This window comes from Anabrus simplex, chromosome 3 (genome assembly GCF_040414725.1).
Source record: "Anabrus simplex isolate iqAnaSimp1 chromosome 3, ASM4041472v1, whole genome shotgun sequence".
Lineage (NCBI taxonomy): Eukaryota > Metazoa > Arthropoda > Insecta > Orthoptera > Tettigoniidae > Anabrus > Anabrus simplex.
Genome location: NC_090267.1, coordinates 251,419,860 through 251,436,923, shown reverse-complemented (window position 1 = coordinate 251,436,923; position 17,064 = coordinate 251,419,860). Strand labels below are relative to the sequence as shown.

The following is a 17,064-nucleotide window of genomic DNA, read 5'->3' as shown; positions in this document are numbered from 1 at the left end:
AGCTACAGTGTGCAGACATTTTGATTTGACATCATTTAGGCTGCCTGCTTGTCTGTTTCAAAGTTCTGTTTTAATCTTCTACATGGCAGAGTAACCAGAACTCTGTTGGGCTATAAAAGAATCAGTTTTAATTAATTTTGTCAGGTAAACACCAACTGGGGCACCAGAGATACGGAAGCTCAAATACCAAGAGAATCTAACTATAGTACTTCTGCTAGGTTTGAGCCTGCAGTCTTGGGATGTGGTGGCCAGCACTTGACCATTGGTCCACAGAGGCAACAACATTTAAATAAATATTATACTAATATAAGAATACATTTTTTTTTTTAATCTGAACATGAGAAGAGTAGCAAACCTAATATAATTGTTCCAATTCATACCATCATGAATTAATTTTTTCATTTCCTGTATGAAACAGGTGACATCTGATCTGATGGATATTGCCCGCCTTTATCTCACTGATTTCCACCTTCCTATGGAGACAGAACGACTTTATCGACTGAAGGATCTCTCTGGTGGGGATGATGATGATGCTGAGCAGATGAAGAAACGTGGTGATGAGATCAACAAGTACTTAGCTTCAGATGCAAAGAATAAACGGCCATTTGGTAAATATTCTTCTCTTTTTATAAATAGAATAATAAATTTTCATCCTGTTAACTACTTTTATGGTTCTTGGGGATGCTGAGGTGCCGGAATTTTGTACTGCAGGATTTCTTTCATGTGATAAATATACAGTAGAACCTTGATAATTCGAAATCGGTTAATTCATAATTCGAAGAAGCTCTCGTTCCCGGAAACATGAGATATGGTTTTGCATGTTATTTAAATTGTTTAATTCAAAATTTTGACACACCATTGATTCTTAAGTGGAGGCAATTTCCTCTAAATTTAGTCTTCTCTGTCACAGGCAACAAGGCATAGGGACAAACATTACATAGATTTGGGATAAATCTCTCCAGTGTTTACCCATGGATTACTGTAGGCCTAAGTACTGTAGATTTCTTAAGAGTTTCGAGATCCATAAACATTAAAGTACAACTCCCATCTACAACTACACTCAATATGCTTCATGAGCAAATTTCATAACTACTGTTACAGTTCTATACAATTGACATGTATGTAACATGGAAAGTGTAATGTTTGTTCCTAAGATAGATACCGGGCGAGTTGGCCGTGCGCGTAGAGGCGCGCGGCTGTGAGCTTGCATCCGGGAGATAGTAGGTTCGAATCCCACTATCGGCAGCCCTGAAAATGGTTTTCCGTGGTTTCCCATTTTCACACCAGGCAAATGCTGGGGCTGTACCTTAATTAAGGCCACACCACTTCCTTCCAACTCCTAGACCTTTCCTATCCCATCGTCGCCATAAGACCTATCTGTGTCGGTGCGACGTAAAGCCCCTAGCAAAAAAAAAAATTTCCTTAAGATATATTAACATATTCATTTCAAATACTAATTTTTACTGTTGAAGACAGGCTTATATACTGGTACACACATATTTATGGTATATGAACATATTTGGACTCTGTTCTATTGTGATGCATAATTATATAAATTGAAGCCTATTACAATACTCAGAGTATTTAGAGCAAATTATAAATATTACCACATTGCTACACATAGCCTATTTCTTTTACAAACATAGCAGAGGTTATGATCAGCTGTGACTAAGTACTAACATCAGATTAGTGAAGATATAAGTTTTGTGCCTCGAAATGTGGTTATGTGACAATGTTGAGAGGAGGTATACTGACCTGCAGCACATGTATCACTTAGAACAAAAATTTGTTGATATAGTTCATGTGATACTGAACCTTGGATGTCAGAAACTTTCTGCTCAGAGTTTTAAGCTGAAATATTATCACATAGCAGTTTTTTGTAGGCGCAATGACAATATATAATTTCATCTTGCGCTATATATGCATAGGCTGTATCAATTTATATTGTTTATGTTGTACCCAGTGCTTATTTAAAATTTTCCTGAAAAAAAAGGTGACGGTACTCACTATGTAGGTTCTATTACAGCAAATGCTACACTTCCGACATACACTTCGATGTGCACTTGTCACCATAGAAACCTTTCTCTCGCAGAAGCCATTTTTTTTTTACGAAACCGTTTTACATTCAATATTTGAATCTGCTTCCTTTTCACCCCTTTGTGATCCTCTTCACCACTTATATTTTTTGGTGCTATTTTTTTGTGCTTTACAGGATCACAAGTAGATTCCAAAATTTCTGTTTCCTCAGCCTTCCTTATTTTATTCATTGACATAAAGGAACTCTATTTTTCTCATTTTGAATAATTATTGCATTGATTTAACTTACAGTAGATTAAATAAAAACTTATGTGAACACCTGCATTTTGCAGAGCGGTTATAGAACTGATTATCTGACATTTGAAACAATCAGAAGTTAACACAGCTTCCTGTTTCTGGTTGCGTTACCAACCTATGGAACATGATGATGATGCTTGTTGTTTAAAGGTGTCTAACATCTAGGTCATCGGCCCCTACCTATGGGGAACATGTAAGCATGGTACCAATTTGCAGAAATCAAAACTGAAAATTCAATTTATGAACATAGGACCATGTGCTGTAATTTTTATAATACGAGTATGTTTTTGTGTCCATAAATCACTTTTTTTTAAAGCTGCGTACCAGCAGAAGAAAACACTGGTTGTACCAGCCAAGTGGGAATATTGACATTATACTGATGCATATCAAAATATTTCGGCAAAAAACAATTAAGGTTCTCACGAGTGTACATAATTATTAACAAGAAACGGTGGCATCAAAACTCGATCAGAATATGCAGTCAAATAGCCTACCTAGTCTCTTGATAGCATACCCACTGGATGAGTTGGCTGTGCGGTTAGAGGTGCACAGCTATGAGCTTGCATCCAGCAGATAGTGGGTGTGAACCCCAATGTTAGCAGCCCTGAAGATGGTTTTCCGTGGTTTACAGTTTTCACACCAGGCAGATGCTGGGAATGTAGCTTAATTAAGGCCATGGCCACTTCCTTTCCGCTCCTAAGCCTTTCCTATCCCATTGTCCCCGTAAAATCTATCTGTTTCGGTGCGACATAAAGCAAATTTTAAAAAAAATTGTAAAAAAAAAAAAAAAAGAGGATTGGATACCCAGGACAGTTGCCAACTCTGCAACATCTATCGACACAGAAAAACCTACAGTATAAAAATTGTCATTTCTCTGAATAATCCTTTTGGAGGAAAATGAGTATTGCTGTTCATGTACGGTGAGTAAGTCTGAATAAGAACATACTCTATCCCAGATTCAAATTTACAGAATATTCCTGGCACAGTCACTTCCCGTTCAATATCAAGAATAAATGAACAAAACAATCAGCAGACATTTCATAGGATTGCTTCACTCGAGCTTCAAACCACATTAAATGACCTGTAAAAACGAAATGCCATTTTTGTGGCCAGTTTTTCCACAGTGACAGGGGCATTACTATCCACATTAGTCACTCTCATCCAGAAAAACACTGTGAGAAATTGTCAGAATCACCTAATAATAATAATAATAATAATAATAATAATAATAATAATAATAATAATAATAATAATCATATGGATTCAGCTACCATGTGCAAGCACTTTAATTTGGCTGCATGTGGCTGCTTGCTTGTCATTTTCAGTGTTTCGTTCTACTCTAGGCCTACTTGATGGCAGAGTAAACCAAATCTCTCTTGGATGTCTGTGGCTGAGTTTTAATGAATTTTGTCGGGTAAACTCCAAATGTGTCACCAGAAATGTTTTACATGCTGACATCATATGACGGAATGTCATTTCCAAGTATTGTCTTGGAGTTCTAGCCTCTTCCATCCTTTGCACATGCCCAAACCATTTCAACCGTGCAATGCGTAGTCTTTCTTCCTTCGTACAGGTCACTTTCATGTCATTTCGATGCACTCATTTCTGATTCTGTCTCTTCTTGTTTTTTGCATAGCAAATTGTAAAAATGTCATTTCACATGCTTGCAGTTTGCTGATGTCTCTTTTCATTAACACACAGGTCTCCAACCCATATATCATGATTAGCCGGAAGTAAGATTTGAACATTTTTGTTTGGCTTTGACGGGAACTGCTTTGTCCCACACTTGATTTCGTACCTGATAGAAAAATGTGGAACCTTTTGTCACTCTGTTCTGGATTTCCAATTTAGCACTCCCCTGGTTCGATACAATACTTCCAAGATAGCTGAAGCTTTCTACACATTCAATTCTCTCCATGAAGTTTGAGGTCACATTCACTGGGTGTTCTACTCAATTTCATTGCTACTGTTTTCTTCTTACTCACAGTTAACTTATATTCCTTAAATTTGTCGACCCAGCAATGTAATTTCCTTTGGACTTCTTGCTCTGTTTCTCCCCAAATGGCAACATCATCTGCAAACACTAATGCATTCAAATCTCCAGGTTCTGCAGCTTTAATTTCTTTAATGATTACATCCATGAGTGCAAGGGAAAGTTTTTTTTTTTTTTTTTTTTTTTTTTGCAAGTTGCTTTACGTCGCACCGACACAGATAGGTCTTATGGCGACGATGGGACAGGGAAAGGCTAGGAGTGGGAAGGAAGCGCCCGTGGCCTTAATTAAGGTACAGCCCCAGCATTTGCCTGGTGTGAAAATGGGAAACCACGGAAAACCATTTTCAGGGCTGCCGACAGTGGGGCTCGAACCTATTATCTCCCGAATACTGGATACTGGCCGCACTTAAGCGACTGCAGCTATCGAGCTCGGTGGGAAAAGTAATGGGGATAGTGCGCTGCCTTCTTGTACACCTCTCTTTGTTTGGAACCATTTAGATCTACCATTCCCTATTGGTACACTACTTTCACAGTTTTCATATAGCAGTTGAATCTTACGAATTAGAGAACTTGGAGCCCCTAGTTTATGCAGACATTCCCATATTTTGCTCCTTCGAACACTGTCATAGGCTTTTTCTATATCTAGGAGCACTACTATCAGATCTTTCCCTTTTTCCCAGTACTTTTCCATTAGTTGTCCAGTGGCAAAAATTAGGTCTATTTTTCCTCTGTTGCCTCTGAAGCCGTGTTGTTCTTCTTCAAACTGATGTTCTATTCTTGTTCTTAATCTCTTCGCTATGATCTTTTCCAATATCTTGAGGCAGTGTACTGGCAGGGTAATTCCTCTGTAGTTTGTACACTTTCTTCTGCTTCCCCTCTTGAATACTGATATGCTTAATCCTTTTTTCCATTCATCTGGTATCTCATTTTCTCTCCAGATTACTCCTAGTGTTCGATGTAGCCACTGAAGACCTTGTATGCCTGCCACTTTGATTATATCTGCAGATAATCCATCTACTCCTGGTGATTTTCTTCCTTTCATAAGCTTAAGGGCATTTTCTGTTTCTGACCATGTAATTGGTCTTTCTTCTTCTCCATGTTTGATACGTTCATTGTTTTCATGCTTTTCTTCTTCATTGCCATTTAACAACTTGTTGAAATAGTTTCCCATTTCTTCTGTGATGTTTTCTATATTCCGGATTGGGATTCCATCCTCATTTCAATTGCTTTAATATCCTCTTTGTCTGATCTCCCACTCTTCAATATTCCATACAACACCTTTTGATTCCATTTTGATTCCTCTAGTTTTTGTATGAACATCTTCTAACTCTTATCCTTCTCTTCCTTCACAACTCTCTTCACTAATAATTTCTTATCTCCATATATTTATTTGAGGTTGGCTATTTTTTTGGTTATCTTGTGGTAAGGCACCTTGCATTTGTTTTTGCTTCTCAACATCTTTATGTTTCTGTGCCATATTTCGGTCTTTAATAGCTTCTTTTATTTTTTCACTCCACCAACTGGTCTCTTTCTTCTTTCTTCCTCCTCTTGTTTTGCCATATATTTCTGCTGTGCACAACTCACTAATGTTGTTTTAAACAGGTTCCATTCCCCTGTGCACTTTGTGTTTCATTCTTCGGTACCCTTTCCATTGCTAACTCTTGAAAAGCTTCTTTATTTGCCTCATATTTCAATTTCCAATCTTTTATTCTTGGTATTTTCTGTGTACTTGGTGTTCGCACAACCTTATGGTTCTAGTCAGCTATTAGTAGCCTGTGATCACTGTCTAAACATTCACTAGGAATAACTTTTACATCTCTCACACCTTCTCCTCTTTTTCTATCTGTTATTACATAAGCAATGCCTGTTTTAGTTCTTCCCTTCCAGCTGTATCTGGTTATTTTATGGCTGTCGTGTTTCTTCAAGAAGGTGTTTTTTATTATCATGTTATTTCTGGTACAGAAATCTAGGACATTCTCGCCTTCAGCATTCCTTCCCCTATATCCAAGGGCCCCATTACCTCTTCATAGCCTGTTCTATCTACACCAACTTGGGCATTTAGATCCCCTATTATCATAATATTATCCTCTTGTACATGGTCCTCAAAATTCTCAAGGAACTCTTGCTTTTGGTCATCATTACATCCTGTCTGCAGAGCATATACTTGGATTATTGTGAGACTGTTACTGCCAAGTTTTACTCTGGCTTTGATCATTCTTTATTTATATATGTGATATCTTTTATGGCTTCAATATCCTTATGTAGCACAAATTCAACTCCATTCTTTGTTTCCTTCTTGTTACCATGCCAGTATAGCTTGTGATCTTCCCTCAGTTTCTTTGATTTTCCCATTTTGTCTCATTCATTCCTAATATATGAATCTTCCTCCTTTCCATCAGGTTGACTATCTCTCCACACTTGTTGGTCAGTGTAATTATATTCAGGATTCCTACTCTCATTTTGGTTTCTTGGTAAGGTCTACTCCAGTTGTTTTGTCTTTGATTGTTATATCTACTTGCATTTTCAGGATAAGCATCAGCCTTCTTACGGTCATCATTAGTTTCTGAAGTGCAAGAAGTGGAGTCTTTTTCTGGTATGTTTGATCCGAGGCTTGTCCGCACATTGAAAGCAATCAAACCATTATTTCTTTACTGGCTCGCTGGGTCTGACATAAAGAAGGATTTTCTTTTGGGGTTTACTCCCTTAGCCTTTGAGGATCCCTCCTCATCCCACAAGGCAGTGGGTTCCATCTGTACTACCCCAGAGGATGGGTTGCCTCTTCCGCCAGCTCTGCTGTACCGAGTCATCATCTCTGCCTTCGCCGCCATTGAGGTCTTTAGCCATAACCCTGGGCACAGGTTCCGTGATATGCCCCACGGTACTGGGTCACTGTCTGAACTCAGCCATCCTATCACTCCAGTCTACTGGAGTGTAGATGCCCACTCCCACAGCATGGACTTTTATCCACCAAAAATCACTGATGCATACCGTGTACAGATTAACAATACTTTCATCACCACTACTGTATATCAGAAGAGGAAATTGCCATTGCCGCCAAACATATCGCAGTAGGTAGTGCACCAGGCCCAGATTGTGTACTGATGAAAGCTATTTAAGAATCTGAGGTACATGCAATTATCACTAGGATGCTAGAAACCAGGGATTTTCCCAGGTACCTTCACAACACTCGAAAAACCCTGCTTTGCAAGAACAGTGTCTCCATGCTCATGTCAAACTGGCAACCAATAATCATTTGCTCAGTCATAAGAAGTTATCAAGAGAATGTTCAGCAGCTGCCTCTGCTTTTACACTAACTTCAGTGAACACCAGAGAGGTTTCTGTTCAGCACCAGGGACCATCATAAATACTACAATCCTCGGCAGACTATTACAATCTATAAAACAGAATAAGAAAGATACCACAGTAATATTTTTGGACATATGCAAAGCTTTTGACAATATTGATCATAGTCATATTTTTTACTCTCTTCAATCTGAAGGAATACAAAAAAAAACTGGCAAACGTAATTTTCAATCTGCAATTTCAATCTCAGATCAAAACACAGAAGGGTAGAACAAACCCTATAACCACAAAAAAGAGGTGTGACGCAGTGCCCTATATCGGGGATGGCGAACCTATGCCAAACGTGTCACTAGGTGACACGCGAACACGATTTCGATGGCACGCCACGCGAACATATTAATGTTTTTATAAACATCTTGTATTGTAGATTATGTATATCTCGTGCATCGTATAGACGTATTCACGTGTAAGAAATAAATACCGAAAATCCAAATTCTAGTTCCATTCCGCCGTGCAATGTAGCAACACTGCAACACTGATAAGTCCAGAAGTCTAGTGAGATAACAGTGTTAGAGTGGCTGGTGAGCCCTTCACTCACCCACGTCAGTCAGTAAGTGAAGTTTGACTTGTGTGTGGTTGCCAGTAGTGGGTAACGGTTTATTGAATATAGTTCTCTGGTGGTTTTGTATACGGACCTTTGATACATGTTTTCGGTGCCGAAAAACAGAAATTTAACAAAGGTAGTGGCCGGATTTTTCAAGAGCAGTGGACAAGGGAATTCGGAGTGATAGAATCGGACAATAAAGCTTTGTGTTGCCTGTGTACGGAAACAGTTATATCCCGGACATTTAATGTAAAGCGCCATTTCAAGACGAATCATTCAAATGTTTGTTCCATGCCAAATAAAGAAAGAAGAGAGTTCGTTTCACAAAAAGTCGAACAATATACAAAACAAACTAGTTCTTTTTTATCATCTTTCAGGCCAAGGAATAATATCAGTACGACTAGTTTCCACCTGTCTCGCTGCATAGTACAGCATGGGAAGCCGCTTTGTGATGGTGAGTTCTTGAAGAAGGCTTTCTTATTGTCGTCAGACACATTATTTGAAGACTTTGCTAACAAACAACAAATAATTAACAGAATTAAAGAAATGCCAGCCAGCAGAAATACTGTTAAGGATAGAATAACAGGAATGAGTGAAGATGTTTCGAAGCAATTGAAAGCTGATTTGAATAACTCCCAGATGTATTCAATATGTCTTGATGAAAGCACGGATGTGACCTTACAAGCAAGGTTAGCTGTTTTTGTCCGATTTCCTTGTGGAAATGTGATGAGGGAGGAATTGCTTAAATTGCTGAGGACTACGACAACAGGGAAAGATATAATGAACGAAGTGAAGCAAGAACTTGTATTAAAAATGGGGTTTGACTTGCAGAAAATTGTGTCCGTGACAACTGATGCTGCCCCAAGTATGGTGGGTATTCATAATGGGTTTGTGAAATTTCTTAAAGAAGAAGTTAAACATCCTATTTTACAGTTCCACCAGGAAGCCCTTTGTGCGAAAGAAGTTATGCAGTCATTTGAAAGTGTACTCTCAGTGGTAACTAAAATTGTGAACATCATATCTGCACGTGCTCTAAACAATCGCCAGTTCTCGAAGATGTTACAGGAAGTGGAATCTCAATATGGTGGACTCATAATGTACAATAATGTTCGCTGGCTGAGTTGCGGGCAAGTACTCCAGAGGTTTGTTGAGCTCTTGGACGAAATTTGCTTCTTCATGACAGAAAAACAGGTAGAATTCCCAGAACTCTCGGACCCTATTTGGTCGTGCGATTTAATGTTTTTCTGTGATTTTACAGCAATATATAGTGATGTGAATAAGGAACTGCTAGGAAAGGGACATACTGCAGATAGATTGTTTGAGTTCTTAAAATCATTTCAAAGAAAACTTGAAGTATTCGTCAGGGATGTTGGAACAAAGACATTTAAGTACTTTCCTTCACTTAAAGTGCAACTCGAATTGTTGTCAAATTTTGCAGATCAATTAACTTTTGAAGACACAAAAAGTATAATGTCCAATAACGGACCATTATATTGGTATTATAAATTTACTCATTTGGGACAAATAATTCAGATTCCGTATGGGAATCAACATCTATAACACATACCACTTACAATTCCTTGACGTTACATGAGACCCAAAGTCAAGACGCTAACAGTTTCATTCACAACAACGTTCTTGACCAGTCTACCTATAACAATCGGTTTTTTAAATCTCCACTTGTGCATGACAACACATTTAAATACAGTAGAATTCCGCTGTAACGAACACCAGTATAACGAAATTTTCAGAATAACGAATAATTTTTTTGGTCCCTTCCTTTTTCCCTATTTGTTGTATGTTAAAATATTTCATTTTAACGAATTTCGTAGTTTCAGTTTAACGAATTAAAATTGAGCTCTTTTCATTACCAGTTTGACCATATTTTCTCAAATTAAAACCAAAATTCATCCTGTTTTATGACCAACATTTTTCTTGTTACATTATTTCGTTATTCAGACGATATGATCGCCATTTTCCATACATGCACCGTACGCGATCGAGAAGGCGTATTTTGTGTACGGTAACCAATACGCTTCGCCCAGTTCTCACATATGGTATGGAACTTATTTGGGAAAGACTAATGGTGTCCGACCTTCGAACTATTGAAAATGTAAAGGCCCGATTTCGGAAACGAATACTGGGCATCTCCATGATGTCACCATCACGACTTGCGTATGAATTATCCAAAGAAACTTTTTTACGGGAAGATTTGAAAATAAGAATGCAGCTTTCACATACGCAGCGAGTAGTAGTTCTCCAAGAGAGAAAGAGAAAACAAGCAGAAATCAGCCTGGATTTTTATTCAGCTGATGCTATGATTGACCGCAGATGGACCGGTCCAAATAATGACGTGAGAAGTGCTTTGAATAGGCTGGCGGTACATGAGATTCACCATAGTCTATGCCGGCGATCAGACTTTCATGAACCGTCCCTACATTGTGTGATAAACATTGCGATCGCTATCATTTCAGCAAGTGCAACAAGAGAACAAAATCTTCACTAGAATATGCTAAAGATTAATGTATTTTTTCTTTTAATGCACATTTGTACGCTATTAAATAAATAAATATGCTTCGGCCGTCATCCCATGTAAAACGTCACTCTATTAGCTGAGTAGGAGCGCCAAGTTTGCAATCCACCAATGAACGCTACGCTTTGCGCAACCAATAGGCTTGGCCCATCAACCAATGTAGGACGTCACACTATTGGCTGAGTAGGATCGCGATGTTTGTAATCCACCAATGAACGCGACGGATACATTGCATGTTTCTTCTTTGTATTTAATTCGCAAAGCCTATTCAAAGCACTTCTCACATTCTCTTTGACTTCTCATGTCATTATTTGGACCGGTCCAGCTGCGGTCAATCAGATGAATAAAAATCCAGGCTGATTTCTGCTTGTTTTCTCTTTCCCTCTTGGAGAACTACTTCTTCTTGCTGTTAAGGTTATATCATTAAACTTGCAAAGTTCGTGTGCATTTCGTTAAATAAATAAGTACCGTACATATCATCGCAAATGGATAAGCAGAAGCGACAGCAGTTTTCGTTTAGTGAAAAACGTAAAATACTTGCGGAAGTAGAGAAAGGTGGAAAGAAAGGAGATGTAGCGAAGAAGTACGGCATTAGCCCGTCAACACTTTCTACGTTTTTAAAACAGAAAAGTAAGATAGAGGAAAACATTGATGCTGATGCCCTAGGTCCACAGCGTAAGAAGATCAGGACAGCCGACTACAAGGAGGTGGACCAAGCCGTCTATACGTGGTTTGTGGAAATGCGGAGTAAAAACATTCCAATAAATGGCCCACTGTTATGTGAGCGTGCGCGATCTTTCGCACGTTCGCTTGGGTCACCTGAGTTTATGGGTAGTGCTGGTTGGCTTCATAGGTTCCGGGAGAGATATGGCATATCCCACAAAATTATAAATGGTGAAACAAACGATGCCCCGAAGGAAGTTGCGTCTTCATGGCGGCTGGAGACTCTAAAGGATGCCTTGAAAGAATATTCGCCGGCAGACATTTATAATGCAGACGAAACTGCTTTATTTTATAAACTAATGCCGATCAAAACCCTTGATTTTAAGGGAAATGAGTGTTTTGGGGGCAAACGTTCAAAAGAACGGCTCTTTTGTGCACCAATTCCACAGGGACGGACAAACTGAAGCCTCTCATAATTGGGAAATTTGGGAAGCCGAGGTGTTTCAAGGGGGTGCAACATCTGCCCTGTGAATACAGGCACAATTCTAAGGCATGGATGACATCTGTGCTATTCAAAGAGTGGTTGTTGGACTTGGAACGTCGGATGAAGGCCGAAAAGAGGAGAATTCTTCTATTATTGGACAATTGCTCTTCTCATAATTGTGTGCCTCGCCATTTGGAGCATGTAAAAGTTTTATTTTTGCCTCCAAATACAACTTCAATTCTGCAGCCGCTGGATCAGGGTATAATTCATGCAGTAAAGCGGCATTACCGAGCTCGTGTAGTCCGTCGAATGCTGTGCAACGTTGCCACGAATAGAGCCATTAACATCAATATATTGGAAGCAATGCAGATGTTTAATGCTGCATGGAAATCCCTGAATGCAGACATCATCACAAACTGCTTTAGAAAAGCTGGAGTGGTTTTTACAGAAGACGTCGCAGAAAGTGAAGTGTTGGATGATGTGGAAACCGAGGAGAATTGGAAGCGTTTGTGTACAACATTGGATGTGCCATCTACAGTAAGTCTTACCGACTACATCAATGTAGATAGTGATGTAATAGTCCACAAAGAAATCACAAATGAGGAAATTGTGGAAGACATTATGAATGATAGAGATCCATGCGATGAGGAGGAAGAGGAAGACAACCCCCAAAATGATTGTGATCGACAGAGCTTGACTCTTCAGCAGGCAACGAACATGGCACGTAGCCTTCAAGATTTTCTCGTGTCACGAAGTGATGTGCCAGAATCTGTTTTAAATTCATGTGCAGTGGTTGGTGACTATTTGGAACGAGCTTTTGTGTCTGGATCTGTTCAGAAGAAAATCACAGACTTTTTCAAAAAATGATGTTCTGGAACAGTGTGTGTAGACTTGCTGGTACAATGTAAAAATAGATTTTCTGAAAACATCTGTCAGTACTGTAACTCTTATTATTATAATGGTATTTTGAAGTTATATAGATCCTGCAGCTGATACAACAGGGCAGATGACCTCATAGTTCCGCCCCTAAAAACAACCATAACTAATGGATATAATACTAGGTGAGTTCTTACGAATTGACTTATTTCAGTATAACAAAATTTCAGTATAACAAATTAATTTCAGAGGTCCCCAAAATTTTGTTATACTGGTATTAGTTACGTCAAGAACATGAAAATGAAAATCGTGGGTCAAATAAGCCCCAGTTTTAATTCTCAAGACTTGTGATATAAAAGAAGATCCATTTCATTTTATTTTTGGACATTTTAAGTTAACCAGAATAGAACTGCCAAGTTAAAACACATTTAATTTAAAATTTATATTTTCAATCTTGACCAACCTACAATCAACAATCGGTTCAAATCTCCACTTATTGTTGACGACACATCCTGTCAACAGACACGGTACGTCAAGAACATGATATGATATAGGGGTCACATAAACCCCGGTATGTAATCCTCTTTACCAAAAAGAAGATCCATTTTAATTTTGGACATTTTTCAAATTAGATAGATTAGGACCAAAAAACTTAACTGTATTAACTTATGTTACCCATCTTAAGAGTTCATTAATGTTTGTATATATTGTATATTTTGGTATGTTTATATTGGTTAAAAAGGTCCCAAACCTTGACCTAAAGGTTGTATACAGGCTGAAGATGCCCAAAATAATGGGTGAAACATGTACCTGACCTAAATAAGTCTACATAAAATCATGTAGATAATAACCACATTAAACGTGGAAAGTATTGAATAGGTGGTTTTTTATTAAATTATTCTTGATATCTATGCCTAACATACCACTTAGTCGAGCAGCTCGTCTTCTTCCTCCCAATTCTTCCCAGCCCAAACTTTGCAACATTTTTGTAATGCTATTCTTTTGTTGGAAATCATCCAGAACAAATCGAGCTGCTTTTCTTTGGATTTTTTCCAGTTCTTGAATCAGGTAATCCCTTTCCTTTACATCCTTAACAATGATCCCCAAAATGAACATTCACCCCATCAACACAGTAATTAAAACTGAGAGGACTTTTCCTATTTGTGAAACTCACAACCTGACTTTTAACGCCGTTTATCATCATATCATTGCCTGCTGTCCATCTCACAACATTATCGAGGTCACGTTGCAGTTGCTCACAACCTTGTAACTTATTTATTACTCTATACAGAATAACATCATCTGCAAAAAGCCTTAGCTCTGATTCCACTTGTTTACTCATATCATTTATATATATAAGAAAACATAAAGGTCCAATAATACTGCCTTGAGGAATTCCCTTCTTAATTATTACAGGGTCAGGTAAAGCTTCGCCTAATCTAATTCTGTGAGTTCTATTTTCTAGAAATATAGCCACCCATTCAGTCACTCTTTTGTCTAGTCCATTTGCACTCATTTTTGCCAGTAGTCTCCCATGATCCACCCTATCAAATGCTTTAGACAGGTCAATCGCAAAACAGTATATTTGGCCTCCTGAATCCAAGATATCTGCTAAATCTTGCTGGAATCGTACAAGTTGAGCTTCAGTGGAATAACCTTTCCTAAAACTGAACTGCTTTCTATCAAACCAGTTATAAATTTTGCAAACATGTCTAATATAATCAGAAAGAATGCCTTCCTAAAGCTTACATACAACGCATGTCAAACTTACTGGCCTGTAATTTTCAGCTTTATGTCTATCAACCTTTCCTTTATACACAGGGGTTACTATAGCAACTCTCCATTCATTTGGTATAGCTCCTTCGACCAAACAATAATCAGATAAGTACTTCAGATGTGGTACTATATCCCAACCCATTGTCTTTAGTATATACACAGAAATCTCATCAATTCCAGCTGCTTTTCTAGTTTTCAACTTTTGTATCTTATTATAAATGTCATTGTTATCATATGTAAATTTTAATACTTCTTTATTATTAGTCTCCTCCTCTATCTGGGCATTATCCTTGTAACCAACAATCTTTACGTACTGCTGACTGAATACTTCTGCCTTTTGAAGATCCTCACATACACACTCGCCTTGTTCATTAATTATTCCTGGAATGTCCTTCTTGGAACCTGTTTCTTTCTTAAAATACCTATACATACCCTTCCATTTTTCACTAAAATTTGTATGACTGCCAATTATGCTTGCCATCATATTATCCTTAGCTGCCGTCTTTGCTAGATACAATTTCCTAGTAAGTTCCTTCAATTTCTCCTTACTTCCACAGCCATTTCTAACTCTATTTCTTTCCAGTCTGCACCTTCTTCTTAGTCTCTTTATTTCTCTATTATAATAAGGTGGGTCTTTACCATTCCTTACCACCTTTAAAGGTTTTCACATTCCTCAACAATTGTTTTAAACCCATCCCAGAGTCTGTTTACATTTTTATTTACCGTTTTCCACCAATCATAGTTACTTTTTAGAAACTGCCTCATGCCTAATAGTCCTACTTTTAAGACCTTTTCTATCACATTTATTTTTAACTACGACAAAAACAGCTTCATGATCACTAATACCATATATTAGTTCGGTTTCTCTATAGAGCTCATCTGGTTTTACCAGCACCACATCCAGAATATTTTCCCTCTAGTTGGTTCCATCACTTTCTGACTCAGCTGTCCTTCCCATATTAACTTATTTGCCATTTGTTGGTCATGCTTCCTGCTGTGCGTATTTCCTTCCCAATTGACATCTGGTAAATTCAGATCTGGTACAATCACATTCCTTTCCATGTCGTTTCCCACATAGCTGATTATGTTATCAAATAATTCTGAATCCGTGTCAGCATTACTCTTTCCCGGTCTGTACACTCCAAGGACATTGAGTTGCCTATTATTACAGTTGGAAACAGTTTTCCACCCTCAAAAGATAAAGATCGGTAGATATTAGGTGGTTCGACACTAATGAGGATGAGATAAAGGCTTATATAGCTCTCTGTATTCTAATGTCTCAGTTTAGAAAGCCCCATATTCAATTTTACTGCAACAGAGACAAATTTCTCCTCATATCCTGGAGTATTTTAAAGTTTATCATACCAAATCCTAATTGTGAGGTGTCAGTAGTGGTGACTACAAATTCTCTGTATGCTAAATTAAAAAGTAGCATGAAGATGTTCCTACTTTGGGATGATCTGTGATGAATTTTGTTTGCATGTGTGCCATAGTACAGGCAAGAGCTTTCAGCTTATGCAGCACTAGATTTAAATCCATTTTCTAAGTGAACTAAGTGGCCATTTAAATACATGGTGAATGGGTTAAGTTATGCAATATGCTTATTCAAGATGCATTCACATGTCAATCCACCACTGAAGTGAAGTATAAGAGGTGGTGGTGATTATTGTTTTAAGAGGAAGTACAACAAGGCAACCATCATCTATATAACACTAATCAGAAGGGAAAATATGGGAGATATTCGACACTTTGAAAAATGAAGGTATTGACCAAAGAAACCTAGGGCCACGGAGGGGGTGAAAATGAAATACTCCCTAGCCCTCGGATACCTAATAGCGTCAGGGTCGGAAAAGAACAAGAGTTGACCAAGGGAGGTCAACCCACACTCCAAAGTTCAGAGCCCCTGGGGCCACTTTTAGTCGCCTCTTACGACAAGCAAGGGATACCGTGAGTGTTATTCTACCGCCCCCACCCACAGGCGGTTGAAGTACAAAATGTTGAGCACAAGTACTGATTTCGAGTGACGCTAATAATATGGCCTCAGCTACCCTATGTATGTCATTTGATTTGACAGCATTGAAGCGGCTTGCATGTCAATTTCAACGGTCTGCTTTGCTCTACCAGATGGTAGAGAAACAGATCTCTGTTTGGTGTCTGTGGCTGAATTTTAATTAATTTTGTTGGGTGAACTCCTAATATGTCACCAGAGATCTTTTGCATGCCAACATCGAATGATATGAAGTGCCAAATGGACTTTTTCCAGCATTAAAATATCTCATTGTCTCAGCCAGGATTAAACCTACAATCTGGAGGCTGACTTTGTACACCTGATCTGCAGAAAGAAGAATCTATTGTAATAGACCCTAAAATACTTTGTGATAAATGCCTTTGCTTATGTACTGTTGTGTATGACGATATGGAAAGAACTTTTGGAATATTATAATATTTTTACCACATACTTCCAGAGTGGTGAAAGGACTAATTTTATTATGTTTTAA

At 38.2% G+C, this 17,064-nt stretch overlaps 1 protein-coding gene across 5 annotated transcripts in view; it reads left to right on the top strand.

Annotated features, from left to right (window-relative positions):
• vir (VIR_N domain-containing protein) overlaps positions 1-17,064 on the top strand; it is a 439,345-nt gene that overhangs the window by 330,454 nt on the left and 91,827 nt on the right. For all 5 annotated transcript variants that reach the window (XM_067142987.2, XM_067142988.2, XM_067142985.2 and 2 more), the window contains one exon: positions 419-608. In XM_067142987.2, coding sequence (XP_066999088.2) covers positions 419-608 — 190 coding nt within the window. The remainder of the gene's footprint in view (positions 1-418; positions 609-17,064) is intronic.